Source organism: Pygocentrus nattereri, chromosome 7 (genome assembly GCF_015220715.1).
Source record: "Pygocentrus nattereri isolate fPygNat1 chromosome 7, fPygNat1.pri, whole genome shotgun sequence".
NCBI classification, from domain to species: Eukaryota; Metazoa; Chordata; class Actinopteri; order Characiformes; family Serrasalmidae; genus Pygocentrus; species Pygocentrus nattereri.
The window spans coordinates 21952666-21970721 of NC_051217.1; the positions used below are offsets into that span (position 1 = coordinate 21952666).

Genomic DNA, 18056 nt, shown 5'->3' on the forward strand with positions numbered 1-18056 from the left:
GGAGCTGTATACACTAATCATGTGATTCATATAGATTATTTATTGCCCAGCTTTGTCCAGTGAGTAATCTCTTCTTGCCCCCCATCCCCCCATTTATGCCTTCAGTCACTACTTCTTACATTTTGTTTAAGCAATTTTTAACTCATAGTTCACTGATTTGCTGGGGTATGATGTTTTTTTTTGTTGTTTTTTTTTTTTCCAGCAGTAACACTGTTAGTCCTCTAAGGGTTCATGGTTACATTAGAAAGGGAAACCATAAAAGAAAACAGAAGAGCAGAGCTAAGAGACAATGTCATGTGCTCTTTTCAGCCCGACTCAGACGTCACACTGTTCTTTAAATTCAGCGTTCATCCCATCCACAGAGCCCTGCCATGCCTCAACACATGAACTCTTTCCAGACACGTGAAATCACACATGAGACAGAGGAAAAAAAAGGCTTCCTGCTGGAGACAGACACCTCATAGAGGAGAGATCAGGTTAAGGTGTCTTCTCTGTCTGTTCTGCTGCATAATTGAGTAAAGAAAGCTAATGTGATAATCTTAACTAATCTGCCTCTGCAGTTGATACTGGAAAGCCTAACAAGCACCAAAATATGATATATTACACTTACCAGATTTATTTTGATTTTGGAATAAATTGTCCACATAGTGACATTTTGACATGATGACATGATGTTGTCTGTTCATTGACCTTCATTGACCTTAAGATAAGGGATAGTTCAACAAAAACTTAAACATTTCCCCCATTCACAGTGCGCTAAGACTGACATATATAAATGGCATCTGTTTACTCCACTGTTGCTGTTGGCAACACTCATGGGGGCTCGGAGCCAGATTTTTCTGCAAAGCTACTTTGTGACAATGCCTGTTGGTCCACATTTAAGCTGTGTCCCAATTCAGGTGCTGTATCCTTCTGAGGCTGCATTTGAAGGCTGATAGCATCACAGTGGCACAATTACACTGTCCCATTTTGAAGGCTCCTTCATATGCGGCCTTTTCCATGGCAAAGAAAGATCCAACAAGTGGATCCGTCACCAGCCAACATATCCTGAAGTTCACTGTGTGACGGCAAGGATTCAAGAACATGGGGTGTCAGCAGAGGAGCGAACGGCAGTTGAGGAGACGCTTTAAATATAAGTACTGGGTATAAACTGAGTCGAATAGCAGACGATACAAAAGTTAAAAAAGCCAATATGGTCTGAAGAAAAAACTTATGCTAATTTTTAGTTCAGGTAAGGGCGGGAACAGCAGGGCTGTTACGCAAACAGGAATTCCTCCACAGAGCAGACCATCTCATTTCAGTTCAGCCTTCACAGGTCTACGCAGCCTTGGAAGAACATGCCTTTTTAGACTGCATCCTTTGAAGGATGCGTCCCCTGAATTGGGACACAGCTATGGACTGCACTTACTGGGGATTGAACAGCATGTTTTGAAACTGTAACACTATTTACATACTACATCAAACTCTTATTACAAACAAGTGCAGTTTGTCATGATATGGGCCCTAATAATCTTAGACTTGTAGTACAGACCAAATTCAGGCTTCATGATTACTTCTACTCTTTAAAGCTATTCAATGTACATTTGTCCATTTTTCTAGGTAACAGTGAGTCATAGAGTGTCAGAAACCAGAAATTTGCTGCTTATGATAATGTAAAATTATGTGAAGTTTCGTTTTAAACTTCATTACGGAAATCATAAGGATTTCTGTCAAGTTCTCTTTTAAAGTGGAGCTGCTGTCCACTCATGGGCTCGTGTTTTCTTTCCTCTCATTTTCCTCTCCTGGATTGGAGAGTTAAAAGACCGCAGCCCGGCCTCTTTTGACCCCTGAGCGATTCGTCCTCTCTCAGAGCGCTTTGAAGCCCCGTGCCGCAGTACGTGACTCCGTAATTAAGAGTATGGAGATGAGCCGACACTTAAAAAGAGAGAGAGAGAGAGAGAAGAGGGGGAAGAAAAAGGGAAGAAGGAGGAGAGAGAGGGAGGAGAAGAGCGCGTTAAAGACACTGTGGGCCAAGCGCTGATTTCCCCAGCCAAAAGCCGTGCAGCGGAGATCAAGGTTCAGCTGGGCCACGTCTGATCTGCAAGTCTGATATTGGATGTCATTAAAGGAACGCTCGAATAGTTTTGCAGAGAGAGAAGAAACCGCCCAGGGATCCCTTTAAACACCTGGCATCCCGAGATTGGAAAGGGTCCAGTAATTACAGTAACGTGTCAGAGGACTCTAGGGATGCATATGGATTTTCCTGACAATTTCTGAGATGAACTTGCATAACTGTGAGCTTTCAGCACCGGTCGCATGACACAGCTCTCTCAAACTCAGCCCTGCGCTCCTCATACAGCTCTGCAAAGGTCTGAGAATTGGATATTTATGGCTATTTATTTGAGTCTCTGAGAGGGTAAAAATAAAACAATATCATTAGTAAAAAGAAAAACTGTATTTGACGTCATTTTCTTCTTATAAAATTTGAGATTTTATCAGTTCCACTTACTTTACAGGTGCACTTTGTAGTTCTACAGTTACAGACTGTAGTCCATCTGTTTCTCTTATACTTTGTTACCCCCTTTTACCCTGTTCTTCAGTGGTCAGGACCCCCATGGACCCTCACAGAGCAGTTACTGTTTGGGTGGTAGATCATTCTCAGTACTGCGGTAACACTGACACCTCAGTGGACTCACCTCTGGACCTCTGGACTGAGAATAGTCCATCAACCAAAAATATCCAGCCAACAGCATCCTGTGACCACTGATGAAGGACTAGGAGATGACCAGCACAAACGGTGCAGCAGCAGATGAGCTATCGTCTCTGACTTTACATCTACAAGGTGGACTCTCTTCTTATTTCTACAGGACGTCACCAGAGGGTGACACCATAGTGAAATAATTTTACTTACTAAAATCACTTAAAACAAATAAAAAATGCTTGGAAATAAGGCAAATAATCCTAAATTATGCTTACAACAATCTGAAGAGGAGAAATATTACATGTATTGACTTGATTCAAGACCAAATTTCTTGATAAGATACTGTAATGATAGTGATTTTATTAGCTATCTAGTTGTGTTGTGTTAGTGTGTTTTTTATAACGTGTTCTATGTATGAATCCTTCATTAGCCAATAGCATGGTTACATGTTTCTTTGAGGGGAAGAGTTTTTTTTTAATTAGTTGAGTGCTCGTATTCCTCGGTGCGGTTGGGTTAGCCGATCTTGCTGCACTGAGAAAGAGCATTTACCTATTTTTGTATACTGCTTGTTGCAAGCTTTCAAGAACAAGTAAATCCACCATCCGACTGAAGTTCGACGTTGTTGTGTGAGTCTTTCCACGCCTCCACTGACACTGAGATAGACGAACACGACAATACCATGTCTTGCAGTGAAGTTCATGAAGCTCCCTTATCTACGATAAGAGAATGTGTTATAAACTTGACACGGCTTGTTCTGATTGGGCCGTTTTGATCTCTTTTAGGGAACCTTACACCTCCTATGCTAACCATTAACCAGAGAGAAAACAGATCTCCAGAAAGGAAATGTACTGCTTATGTATTATGACCTGCATGTCTCAAAACAGCCTCAATCTCCCAGCAACACAACACAAACTACAGTTATTATTCACTGCTATTTCACTGAGACTAAAAATCAATACTGAGATGCCGATATAGAGGCGATCTAGAGGCGATCTTGCCCAGCACTGCTCCACTGTATGCCTGTATATAGATAGGATAACAATAAAGCTCAACTTATCTTCTCCTGCTGACTGTCATCTCATTTCTCCGAAGTGGAGAACATTCCCAAGGATCCATTTTGAATGGGAATCATCTATTTCACACACGTTTTTTTGTAACATGCGAGAGGCCATGTTAAATTGGCAATTAATCACCCATTTTAACATGACCGCAATCTATCTCCAGTTCTAATTTCTCCGTAATGAGGTCAGCGCTCTCATTAGAGAGAGAAGAAAGGAGGGAGGGAAATGAAAGGGAAAAAAAAAATAAAATCTCCATCCGTCTGTAGCGTGTCCCAGTGGAGGTCACCACCATCACTCGCCCAGAGGGAGGAGGAAGTAACCGAATATCAAGACCATGACTGTGTGTGCGACAGATAGAGAGAAAATATATTCTTTAGTGTGTGTGTTTCACGTACAGCATCCAGCACAGGTGTGATGAGCAGATGGGCTCCCCACAGGAACTGACGGTCCACTGTCCAGGTAGCCGAGTCAGAGTAAAACCTGAGGAACAGAAGTGAAGTGGTGGAGAGTGAGTGGCCGTAAACGTAGGCGCACCATGTCTTTTGCTTAAAAAGAAGGACATGCTTCTTAAATATGACTGAGAAGTAAATAAACACAAGACAGCGGTTTGAGAGAACACAGAGGACTGAGACAGACTCTGTGGGCCACGGAACAGCAACGTTTTACTTAAGCAATAGAAGCTGAGAGGTGTTATCATGAAATAACATCAGAGCTGTGGTTTGGTGGACATAGATGATCACAGCCGTGATGTTATTGGTGATAACACACTCCTTGAGTGTTCTACTGCTTTAATACAGCAGTTAAATAAATACAGTAAGAAATGAATGAACTGGGCCGTGAACGCGGCGTTTAATATGTTTTAATGTTCAGTTCCTTCCTCCAAGTTATAGTTCCTTAACGAGCAGCTTGTTGCTACGTCAGAGTAACAAGCTCCGCCCACTCATTGCTCAGCCGGCAGTTCGTTCTCCAGCTCCTTACACTAAATTCCCAAACTGTCGTCACCACTGAGCAGCTTTTCTGTTTTTATTGGGACAGTTTTATGGCTCAGTCTGACTTGGTCTGACTCTGAAAATCAGACTACATGTTTGGTGAATGGTATTGGGTTCATTTCTGGCTGATTCCAGGTTGTTTAGCTGTTCTTCTGTCACAGCTGTCAACTGAAAAGCTGCTCAGTGGTGATGACAGTTTGGGAATTTAGTGTCGTCTCATCTTCAGAGTCGGACCAAATCAGCTGTCGGTCAAATGTGATCTTAAAAGTGTCTGTTTTCTGTTTATGGCAAAGTAAGAAGTAAAAAAGTTCAAATGTCTTGAGCGTCTCCTACAGCTGTCAAAGTCATTGCTTAGCAACAGCATCTCAGCACTGAGTGATACAGTGTTTGTGAAAAACCTGTGATGTTATGGTGAAATAACAGCACAGTAAGGACGCCTCTCAACCAATCAGCTTGCATAGCTGGAAGTAAGTGATGTATAATTTATTTTTAATTAACATTTTGCTGTAAACCAAACTGACCATTGTTTATTCAAAATACGCAGAAACTTCAGCAGTAAAATATAGGCATGTGTAGAACTTGATATATTACATGGACACTTGGAATTGAAATGTTCTCAGGAGCTCAGTCTTTTAAACCTACCCATTTGCTTGATCTAGACTCCTGGCTCCTTTCTTTCCTGTTCATTAAAACTTGGGCTCAGTCTCTGAGCTGCTGAGCTGATGTTTAGTGTTTACACTGGCTGAACTGCAGTTACTGTGCTTGCTGATATGACTGGTGTGGAATTGTGTAGAATTGAGGTATAATCGCTGTCCCATAGCCTGCTGTTGGTTGAAGAGAGTCAGAGCTCACATAATGTTGCAGTGCATGCTGGGGACTGTAGTGCAGCACATTGTGAATTGAGCTAATATTAACAGAAAATTAGAATACTTTCTAGGGCTGGATAGGATTGTTTTGCAAGCCTGATCCGGCCCACTGGCCTTGTGTTTGACACATGGGGTGTACAGTGTTTGTTAATATTTATATCAAGTGCTGCACATCTTAACATGTCTGAAAAAGCCAAGGATTGCTTTTCCTCCATTTGTGCCTGGAGAGAAGGCATCCTTGATATTGATTGGTCAGCTGCTGTTGACATATGGCACTTTTTTGTGGCATTCAATGGAAAAGTTGGTGCTTCTGCAACTTAACCGTACATTTAGGACTGCTAAGTGCACTGTGCCGACTCAAGGAGAGCTTTTCGGCTGCAGTGTGCGTGACACATGCAACAATGAAAAGGGGCACATTTCAGCGTTTGAAAAGGCATCATGTGAACAGCCCCTGAAGGAGTCTGCATACCCCAAAACCTGTAGCAGCACTTGTACGTTACTCAGTTCTTACGAAAAGGAGAATGCCACTGAACAGTCAAAATGTAATGATATAAATCTGTTAATTGCAAAGAAACTTTGGTAACACTTTCTATGAATGTCACATTTGTAGGCATCTATAAACACATTCGTAACCTGTTATAATGCATTCATAAGGCATCATAAACATGGCTATAAATTACTTATAAAAATGCATTACGTTATGGCCATCCTTATGAGGCATTATGAACTGTTAACATAACACATTATAAGTACTGTTCATAACAAATTATAAGAGCTCATAAGCTGTATTTGTCCACTCTAAGTAAAGTGTTAAGAGTGAGGCTTCAAGTTGAAGTATTTACTGAAACACTAAAACATGAAACACAATAAAGCTCATTACAGGCTTCAAATGTCAGAGTTTAAACTAGTGCTGCCATCAGTGCTTTACCCAATGTGGGAAAGTCAATGTACACCACTGGTAATGTACACCACCGTTAGCCTGGCACTGACTTAACACATATCCAACAGAAGAGTAGCGTATTGTTACAGAGTGAAGGGTTCTAGCGCTTGACATCTCACGTCTCTCACTCCAGTACATTATACATCGTAGCAGTAATTCTAGGCTGGACAGCTTGTTTGGAGCTTCTGAATATTCAGGACTGAAGCCGTGAAGATGCAGCTCTAATAGCACCAGCACTGAGAAATAAAATATTGGAAATCTGTCTTTATGCTCACCAAGCTGGGACTGACTTCTTTAGCTTGGCTCTGACAGTATAATATGTTATTAACTCTACTCACACTCACTGGCCACTTTATTAGGTACTGTTCAGTTCAGTTATTAGGTACCTGTTCAGTTGCTTGGTAACACAAATAACTAATCAGACAATCACGTGGCTGCAACTCAATGCATTTAGACGTGTAGAGTCAAGTGGTCAAGACAACTTGCTGAAGTGCAAACCAAGCATCAGAATGGGGAAGAAAGGTGATTTAAGTGACTTTGAACGAGGGCATGGTTGTTGGTGCCAGACGGGCTGGTCTGAGTATTTCAGGAACTGCTGATCTACTGGGATTTCTCCTACAGAGGAGAATGGGCAGACTGGTTCAAGATGATAGAAAGGCAACAGTAACTCAAATAACCGACCAAAATCTCTGAGGAATGTTTCCAACACCTTGTTGAAAATATGCCACGACAAAGAATTAAAGCAGTTCTGAAGGCAAAAGGGGGTCCAACCTTTTACTAGCAAGGTGTGGCCTGTGAGTGTATAATGCATTATATTAACAATTCAAAATGTATAATAAACATGATTATAAAGTGTGATTCCACGTAATTCATTTTTGTAAATATTTATAACCATGTTTAAATGCTTTATGAATGCATTATAACGTGTTACAAATGTGTTTACAGATGCTTACAAACTTGACATTCATAGAAATTGTTACCGAAACTTTCTTTACAGTGGTGGTGTTAGGACCCAGGATACACCATGACAACAACACAAATGCAGGGATTTTATTTACTACCTAAACCATCAATGAACCAAGTCTTCTAGCAATAATGGTAAAATGATGCTAAAATAGCAGAAACTCTGGACTTTGAGGACTATTTTGCTTTAGAATGTATTGCATGTATCTCTCCATCACGAATGGATTTTCAAACATGCACTCTGAATTGTCCGAAACTGGCTTCAAATTATTATTAAACAATGTCTCAGTCATCAGGCAGTGTATTCATAATAAATCCTTGCAATCACTTTCTGTTAAGGAGCTTTTATAGGCATGCCATTTTTTAGATATGTAGCTCCTCCACCACTGTGAACAACTCTGTTTGTCTAGAGTGGTTCAGTTCATATCAAACCCTTTACAGAAACATCTTCATGATGAAAAATGTTTTTTAATCATGCAGAAATTGTTGGAATTCCTATTTAACTAGAACTGGATAGATGTAAGCGACATTCCTTACGACAATATTTCTCCAGCACATTGTTACTTTGGTCAGATTATGAACACAGCATATTTCAAGCATGTATGAGATGCACAGGAAACACTGGCATTCACTTTTGACATGTTTAGGATGTATTAATGAAAATAATTCAACCATAAACTGCATGGATCATAACTTCTAATTATTCAGTAAAACTGTGGCAGTGGCACTATTATCAATCATGACTGCAATGCAAGGACTTTCCCAATTAACACACTTTGACATTGCATTCATCTACTTAATGCTCCTCTTCATTATAATCCAGATACCACTTTTCAGAATTTGTATTCGATGCAGTTCTTTATTGCTTAGCAGACTTTGCACTAAACTGCTACACCTAGAAGTATCTTACAGTATATTATAAAACAGATAACAGTTCCGGTCCTAAAATCTGATTGGCTGAGCCACGATCGAATCATTGTAAAATCCACGATTTACGCACACCTCACAGCAATTGTATATTACTAGGCTAAAAAACCATTGTGCTGTTAATGGAATAATCTTTGACTCTCATGGTTCACTGAGTGTACGGATGAAGAAAGAACCAGTTTCTTGTTTAAACTGAGAGGCTGACGACTTACATTCTTAAGTAGAACTAGGCTGGTCAGCTAGTGAACAGGCTAAAAGAGCCAACAGCCTAAACAGCCCCATCATAATATCACAGACTTGAATTAAAGTACTTACAGTGTGATTAACTAAAGTCTGAAAAATGTCACTTGAATGTGTTTCACGCTTCAAATGTCTGTGTATCAGTTAGAAGTGGTGTCAAACCCGGGCTGAATCCCAAACAGCTCTATCTATACTCCCTAAATAGTGTTCTAGCTATGAAAGCTTAGACATTCTAGCCTCTACAGCCAAAACAGTGCATCATTTATCGAGTGTCGATGCGTCGATGAGTCCCACATGATTATTTCTTAGCTGTATCTTACACTGTTGGCCTGCAGGATCCAGTATTTAAACACCTAAATAGTGCACTATGTAGGGAGCAGGGAGCCATTTGACATTCAGCTCCAGTGTGAGAAGAGAGGCATCACTGGATTGGTGCTAAGTAAGACTTGTAGTGGTAATCTGGTGACCAAAAAGTAATTATAAAGCCAATGGTTTTGCATTAAACCGCATTAAAAAGTAAAAAAAAATGTAAAAATGAAAAAATCATGAAATAACTGCAGTGGACAGCAATGGGTGACTGAACATTCTCCTCCTCATTCAGCAGTCCGTGGTTGCAGGGCAACAATACCATACACTAAAAGAACTACATTTATTGGTCGAATACTTTTATGTTGATTATTATTAATAACAAATGTGTATGTTATCATAATTTACGTCAGCCGCTGTTTTATAAAAGCAATAAGCCACTTGCGGCTGTGCACTACTGCAGTTTTATCACAGGGAAGGGAGTTTTAGGTGCTCTGTATTGCTTTATTGTGCTACTACTGTGCGATTATTTCTGCTATTTCGTTTTTAATTGCAACATTCCATCAAGTGCTTTGTGCTTTTGCTCAGGTGAAGGATTTGTATACTTCATTTAATTAGCACTAGGTCTAAATGATGTAGTAGGATCAATAAGCCTGACCTGTGCAGGGCAATAAAGCTCCAATTTGTCAATTGACAAATGTTTTTGCAATTTTATATCACTGTAATTCTTGATAGAGCCATGAACTAAAGTATAACAGAAATGAGTCATAATTAAAAGATCTGTAGATGCTGGGCTTTTATTTTTCATTGTAATAAGACATTAAACGGCTCGTGATTTTATTGAGGTGAGTGATTTGTCTACTACTTTTGATGCTTGATCTGACCTCTACATATCAGGCGCATCCTTATCACTCAACAGAGACTTATTTTTAGAGCTGTGCATGAATGTAAAGCAGAAAAGAGCGATAATTAGAAGTGAACAGTCACACAGAGGCACAAGATGTTACTCACTCATGCATGACAGGTCGCACCACTGTGTCTCCGCTGACGTGGGCCTTGTAGAAGAGTGTGTAGAGGTATGGCAGCAGCGTGTAGCGGATACTCAGGTAGTGTTTCGAGGTTTTCACCAGCAGAGAGTCGGCACCAAAGGCTGCAGGATCCTGAGGCTGTGGGAGGAGAGAGGAAGAGTGATACACAGTACATAACAGTATGTCATGCATACTTCTTAACATTGGCTGTTGATGATGAAGATGAAGACTGAGGTGTATATATGTTCACTCTACTCAACAATCTGATGGAAAATCTCTGTTTACATGTGCACTACGAGTCATCCAATCCAGAGGAGAGCCATTTAGTGTAGACGTTACCATGACAACAAACATCATGTCCAGTCATAGTGAGATGAGCAGCAGTGAGCAGTGCTTGTGTTTTTAATTGCTTTAAAATGACGTCAGACTCAGGAAAACATCCTTCACATGTCCTTATTAAGGAAGGCTGAGAGGAAGATGATATAAGTGGTGGTTGGGTAGTGTAGTGGTTAACACCTCTGCCTTCTACACTGTTGACTGGGGTTCAATCCCCACCTGAGCAAACACCCTACACTATACCAATAAGAGTCCTTGGGCATGACTCCAAACACCACCTTGGCCTACCTGTGTAAAAATGATCAAATTGTAAGTCGTTCTGGATAAAAGCGTCAGCCAAATGCCATAAATTTAAATAAGTTACTGAACAACTAAAGTAGTTGCTAAACTATTTTAGCAGTAATTGCTAAATAATTCATGGTAGTCACTGAGTAATTCACAGTTACATAATACATTAAAAATGTTAACTGAATAATAAGCCCAGCGTTTAAGGGGTTAAATATAATAGCAGCAGCCATATGCTTTGAAGGCCTGGTGAAGGATAAGAGCGGCCTGAGCTTTAGCGTGTGAATGCTGATGATGTGTTCTTCGTGACGGAGGATACTTCTGTCTGCCCGCCCGAAGACAGCCAGCGACTGATTACTTGCTCTCTAAAAGGTCAAGTCTTATTCATCTAATTTCTCCAAGAAAATCATTTTCCATTCATCCTCATTTGCCCCCTTAAATACATAGCCCATATTGTATTCTTCTAGAGCAGCTTCAATTGCCTCTCTCTCTCTCTAATCTAACAATTATGATAGGAGGGAATGAATCACAGACAAATAGCGTTTGAAGAGGAGGACACACTTTGTGACAAAGACCGAAGTAATATCCACAATGTGGCATTGCAAATTATGACAACAGTGGTACTCAAAGGTACTCATACTTCTAATGCTGAAAAGTGTGGTTGTTACAGATTAGATTACAGTAGATATAAAATATTTAAATGGGAAAATGTACTACGGCAGCGCCTGGTTTGATGCTTTGGATATTTATGGCTATTTCTCAGGCATAGTGAGTGTTTATAGTGCTATACATTTGGCTAGTAATGACATTTAAATGGGAAATCATACTTTGTAGTATTGAGCGTTGTGGTTGCGGCTGAAGGGGTAGAAAGCTCCAACTTGCATCCAGCGTCTGCAAAGCTCCTCGGTTACGTCGTCGAAGAAGCCACAGATGTCTGCACCAATCTGCAGAGACAGCAAACATTGCCTCCTATTAAAATAATGCAGTACATTTCATTCTTTAAATTGCATCCCTGAATACTTGCAATACATTTAACTATTAAAAAAACTGATTTAAATATCTTCAGTACATATTATTGTTTAAGACATAGAATATATAAAATTCTTTAAAAATTGGCATCCACTGAATACTTGCAATACGTTTAACTGTTAAAAACTGATTCAAAGACCTTCAGTATATTTTATTGTTTAAAAAACCCTTTTCAAGCCACACAATATGTTTAATTCTTTAAAAATTGGCATCCACTGAATACTTGCTCTACATGTAACTGTGAAAACTCATTTAAAGTAATGCAGTACACTTTATCACTTGAAAAATACCCCCTTTCAAGACACAGACTATATTTAACTGTTTTCAAAAGCACTCTAAAGTCTTTCACTATTGACCAAGATGACAAAGGTTGGCCGTCTTCGCCCAAATGGATTAGCACAATAATGGTCATAGCACTACAAAGAACTGTTAACATTATCCACCCGATAATCCATCCGTTTGACATGACCGTCACGTTGCATTGTCTCTGTTAATTCAATTGACGCCACCCGCAAAGTACCCATTCGATTCCTATTTCCATAACACAGCAGCCCAATCAGAAGCCACAGTTAGCCCCTTTGCTGTTTCTGAAACCCTCTTCATATTTCTCAGCAGGCCTGCAGATAACGCATTATGAAGACAACAGAATACAGGCAATCAATTCAGCTGGGCTGAGGGGAGCTGCGTTCGAGTGCTTTTTTTTTGTTTAAAACCTTAACAGGCCACTCAATGCTGAAGAATCAATTCAAATTCCCTTTCTTGTGTATCAGGAGAGTTTGCGGGCCTGTCAAGTCCAAGAGAAGGCTGCCGGAGAGAGAGCGGGCCTCTCCAGGAGATGCTGAGCTGGGACCTGGTGTTGCTCTGGCACAGTATTTCATTTGCATTCATTGATTTGGACGACCTCCGCTTCTCCCCTCACCAGAGACACGGCTCTGGCTTGACTCAAAAGCCAATTGGTACACATGCTTGAAGCTTTAAAGCCATCAGTCGTCCCAAAATCTAATTTTCACAAATATGTGTTCCATCTGCGTGTTTGGGGTCGCAAGTCTGCCTCATAGTTTTGACTTGCACTGGGGCAGCAAAGTTAATGCTGCAAACAAGTAGTGGAAGCTTATACACCAATTATCAGTAGGGATGTGCACAGGTATTCAAGTACTCAGTTAATCATTTGAGGTGTCAGTTTTCATAGTATTTGATTAGGAAGACCATGTCAGCATGTTGGTGGGCGAGCCGTGGCTCGCTGTGATAGAGCTCGTCTTATCAACTTGCAGGTGGCTGAAGACCAAAAGGAAAACAATGAAATAGATCAGAATGAGCACGGAATGCATGAAAAGATGCTGACACTTTAGATGTGTCTCTAGAAAATGCCACAACGCTGCAAAAAACAATATCTTGTCAAGTGAAATTATCTTAGTCCATATATCCAATATTTCTCCTGTTGAGATTGCTGGAAGCTTGTGTTAAGATTGTTTAACTTATTCCCCAAACTTGTTTTTTACTTGTTTTAAGTAATTATATTCAGTAAAATGATCTCACTATATTCGTAGAAAAGTTTGCTTGTTTTTAAAAATGTGCTTGAAACCAGTTAAGTGAGTTCGCTCCGTGTTGACGCTATAGCCCTCTGTGACCAGGAGCACTAGAGAGCACAACTGGTCTTACTTTCTCTGGGTGGGTAGGATGCCCTCTTCACCACCCATCATCTAGCATGATGTTAGTCAGCACAGGCGTCTGTTAGCTGACATAACAGAATTGGCGATCAGCATTCTCTTCCGAGTGCGTTCGGCTGTCCAATGACATTGCATTAGCAGCGGCTTATAAAGATGTGCTGGGGGTTCACAGGTTTCAGAGGAACCCTATGTTAGCCTTCGCCCTCCTTGCACTGGTGGTATCGTTTGATTAGGTGGGGAGGGTCATGACTAGTGGAATTGCATATGACTGAATTGGGGAGAAAATTGGGGAAAAAAAACAGTAGTGGTTCATGTTTATAGATAACAGTACACTCACCAGCCACTTCATTAGGTAGACCTTGCTAGTAAAAGGTTGGATCCCCTTTTGCCTTCAGAACTGCCTTATTTGAGTTATTGTTGCCTTTCTATCATCTAAAAACAGTCTGTCCATTCCCCTCTGACCTCTCACCTCAACAAGGCATTTTCGTCCACACAACTGCCGCTCACTGGATATTTTCTCTTTTTTGGACCATTCTCTGTAAACCCTAGAGATGGTTGTGCGTGAAAATCCCAGTAGATCAGCAGTTTCTGAAATACTCAGACCAGCCCGTCTGGCACCAACAACCATGCCATGTTCAAAGTCACTTAAATCACCTTTCTTCCCCCATTCTGATGCTCGGTCTGCACTTCAGCAAGTTGTCTTGACCACCTCTACATGCCTAAATGCATTGAGTTGCAGCCATGTGATTGGCTGATTAGCTATTTGTGTTAACAAGCAACTGTACCTAATAAAGTGGCGGGTGAGTGTATATCATAATGTGAAGAAACACAAGCAAAATGGTTTAAATAATTGAAATAGATGTATAACTAGAGTGAAGTGTATGATGTGTTTGTCGTGTGGTTTTCACAAAGCTTATTAGAAGTTACGTGCTTCCAATAGATCTTAAGTCCAAAGGCTTCATAGCTGTAGCTAAAGAAGAGAACTTCAGACACCAAACACGTCTTAGTCCCTCAGGAACATTTCAGATGAGGGGGAAAACTGTGTAAATTAGATTTTTATGATTTTTTTTTTTTTTTGCGAACTCTTGCTTTAAGAGAAATCTCATGCTTACATAAGGCACCCCAAAGAGACTGAACTCCAGCATCCCGGGGATGGCCCACTTGATGTCATTCCAGTTGGCAGCGTTGTCTCCCAGCCAGTGGCCGGAGTACTTGCCCACTCCGGGGAAGGAAGAGCGGGTGAGTATGAACGAACGGTTGTTGCCAAAGACTTTCTTCACTGCCCTAGAGGTAGAGGGATGAACAAAAAACAAAAGTCAGCGTTAGGATGAAAGGGGGTGATTTGGTCCACAGGGAAAGACAGGCAGATGTGGAGAAAGCAGGAAGGGGTTTGGCCAGCAGGAAGAGTTTAAAAGAGGGAGAAGGCCACAGGGGCTGAGGGAGAACAGAAGTGGATCAATGAAGCAGAAATTACACAAGCAGGAAAACACCAGTCCTGCTGTAAACAAACCGAGGAGGAAATTAGCAAGCATTTCCCAGCCCTTCACCGCAGGCCCACCGCCTGTGGACACTCCTCTCCTGCATGTTAGCCATGTGTCCTTGGGATCGACACTCAACAGGCTGCTATAACATCTTGATGTATTACACAGGAGTGAACTGAAGGACAGGACCGTGGCTTCTGTTGCATCCCTGTCAAACTACCTTCTCCTTTTTATAGTACTTCAGAGTAAGGATGGGCTTGGTTATATGAATAAACATATATTAAGTTCATGTAAGTATATATACATATCTATACACATATATGAGTGTGTATATATATATATATATATATATATATATATATATATATATATATATATATATCGCTGTTGTCAGAACAAACATCTTATCTCCAAAACGGTAACTTCACAGGAGAAGGAAAAAACATACTTTACTTTTAATGTAATTCAATGGAGCCAGACGTTTTTCCAAATCATTTAGGGCCATTTCTGTTGGTCCATTCATCATTAAATTTACACACAATGTAAACACAACAGTCAAGATTTTGTTCCACCAGCAGTCTGTTGGAACAAAACCTTGTATCTCCATTTTTGTCGATTTTCAGTTTTTGACATAATTTAAAAAGACCTGTTGCCCTTTAAATTGGTTGTAAATTTCTTGATGGACAGACCAAGAGAAATGACCCAAAATTACCTGGAAAAATTCTGGTTCCATTGACTTACATTAAAAGTAAAGTAAGTTTTTTCCTTCTCCTGTAAAGTTACCATTTTGGACACAAGAGGTTTTGATATGAGAGTGTAATGTGTGTTGAGAATGTAATACAGCTTGTAACAATAGAAGAACCCTTTTGGATGCTATATAGAACCATATAATCCTTAAATTATGCAAAGGGTTCTTTGGACATTCGTGGTTCTTTATAGACCCATTTTCTTTACCAAAGAACCCTTGAAGAACCTTCTGTTTTAAGAGAATATGTCAAAAATAGTGCTTCTAAAAATGATTCTTCAAGGGTTCTTCAGTAAAAGCAATGGTTCTTTTTAGAAGTTTGACATAACATTTCATGCTTAAAAAACTCTTTGTATGATGAAATCATTCTTCAGACTGATGGAGAAGGTGTTGTTTATAGTTCTACACAGAAGCTATCTGAAAATGGTTCTATGTAGCACAGAAATGGTTTCTGCTCTTGTTATGATGTCAAGCTTATGTACAATAGCAGAACTCTTTTTGATGCTAAATAAAACCATATACAACAAATTCTCCATCAATATGAAGAACCATTTCCCAATTCAAAGAACCATTAAGGCCTGCACATACTCTATATAGAACTCATGGTTCTAAATAGAACCATTCGCTTTACTAGAGAACCCCTGAGGACCATCTTTCTCAAGAACATGGTTAAAAAATGCTCATCCTGAGTTACACTACCGATAAAAATATTATGTACACTCTTATGTACACACAAAAGATGGTTCTTCAAGGGTTCTTTAGCAAGGAAAATGGTTCTGGAGAGAACCATAAACACTCAAAGAACCCTTTGCATCATTAAAGGGTTTTTTGCATCATGAAACAGTTCCTACGAAGTTGTCTTGACCACCTCTACATGCTCAAATGCATTGAGTTGCAGCCACGTGATTGGCTGAGTAGCTATTTGTGTTAACAAGCAATTGTACCTAATAAAGTGGTGGGGAGTGTAAACATTATGTACACTAAAAGACAGTTCTCCAAGGGTTCTTTGGTAAGAAAACTAGTTCCTGATATTACCATGAACACTCAAAAAACCCTTTGCATGATTAAAGTGTTCTTTAATGCATCGTGAAAGAGTTCTTAAGAATGTGCTATAGACTAGTCTGTATAGAACCTTTATGAAAATGGTTCTAGATAGCACCCAAAAGGGTGCTTGTATTGTTACGAAGTTGAGCTTTTCTGTTCTAACCCTTTTTGTTCTATATTAAACCACCTACAGCACATTCTCCACCAATCTGAAGAACCCTTTCACGATGCAAAGAACCCTTTAATCATGCAAAGGGTTCTTTGAATGTTCATGGTTCTATACAGAGCCATTTGCTTTACAAAAGAAGCCATGAAGAACAACCTTTAGAAAGAGTGCATGGTAAATAAGTAGCCCAGTCTTGCATTTATTTAATAAGCCGATCTATTATAACTGTAACAGATTCTTCCTATATATATATATATATATATATATATATATATATATATGTGATATTTCTGCTGTCACATCACCCTTTATTTATTGAGCTAATGCTACGATTCACAGCACAAGCCTCACAACCCTGCTATTATCTCTGTATGCAGTACATTTTAGACTTTCACAGCTTCACCCTCAGCTTTGTTTCTGTGAAATTACCCCCAGGAAAAGCCCCCCAAAGCCCTCCAAAGTGTCACTGAAGCTCTGCAGTGGAACTTACTCATCGGTCGCTAGGACCATGGAGTAGCCATACAGACTGTGTACATCGTAGTGGTTCCCCCAGGCCTGCTTAGCATCCATACATAAGGTCTTACTGTATATCAAATCATCCAGGATCTCTTTAGAGAGAGAGAGAGAGAGAGAGAGAGAGAGAGAGAGAGAGAGAGAGAGAGGAAACATGAATGTCAGCAACTAGTCTGTGTAAAACGCGTGAAATCTAATTAACATGCATCGTAGCAGAGTGGCTCTCATAAACCAGGGGTGTCAAACTCAGGCCCTGGAGGATCTCAGCACTGCAGAGTTTACTGTTTTGCTTCTCTACAGCACACACACACTTAAAATGAATGGTTCTAAGTGGAACCAGAAAGGATTATAGGGAGCAAAACCATAGAATAGCCACTTTTGGTTCCGTAAAGCACTCCAAGAATCTTGAGAAGTATCTTGTCAAGAGAAATGATCTTAAATCGAGTTGATAGAACCATTTGGAGATGGAGAGATGCACTTATGATGAGATTATTTAGCTTCATTTACTTGTTTTAGGTCATTTTATCAAGTAAAATTATCTCACTGTACTGGCAGATAACTTCTGCCACATCTGCCAAAATAGTGAGATTGTTTTACTTAATAAAATTATTTAAACTGATAATGTCCTCACCACAAAAAAAAAGGAATGGACTTTTATATTTTGTGTTTTCAAATCATTTTCCCAAAGGCCCAGTCCCATTTCACCCCTCGCCCCTACCACTGAGCCCTCCATTTTGCGCGTTCATGTCTAGGAGTAGGGTGTCCCAATTCTTGTTGAGATAGAGGGGTA

General features: G+C 40.1%; 1 protein-coding gene across 1 annotated transcript in view; it reads right to left on the reverse strand.

The window, feature by feature from the left end:
• Nucleotides 1–18056, reverse strand: part of si (sucrase-isomaltase (alpha-glucosidase)) — a 130979-nt gene that overhangs the window by 84058 nt on the left and 28865 nt on the right. The window contains exons 15-19 of the mRNA XM_017704123.2: nucleotides 17244–17361; nucleotides 14430–14601; nucleotides 11449–11565; nucleotides 9984–10138; nucleotides 4137–4221 (exon numbers count right to left, since the gene is read on the reverse strand). Of these exons, the coding sequence (XP_017559612.1) occupies nucleotides 4137–4221; nucleotides 9984–10138; nucleotides 11449–11565; nucleotides 14430–14601; nucleotides 17244–17361 (647 nt within the window). The remainder of the gene's footprint in view (nucleotides 1–4136; nucleotides 4222–9983; nucleotides 10139–11448; nucleotides 11566–14429; nucleotides 14602–17243; nucleotides 17362–18056) is intronic.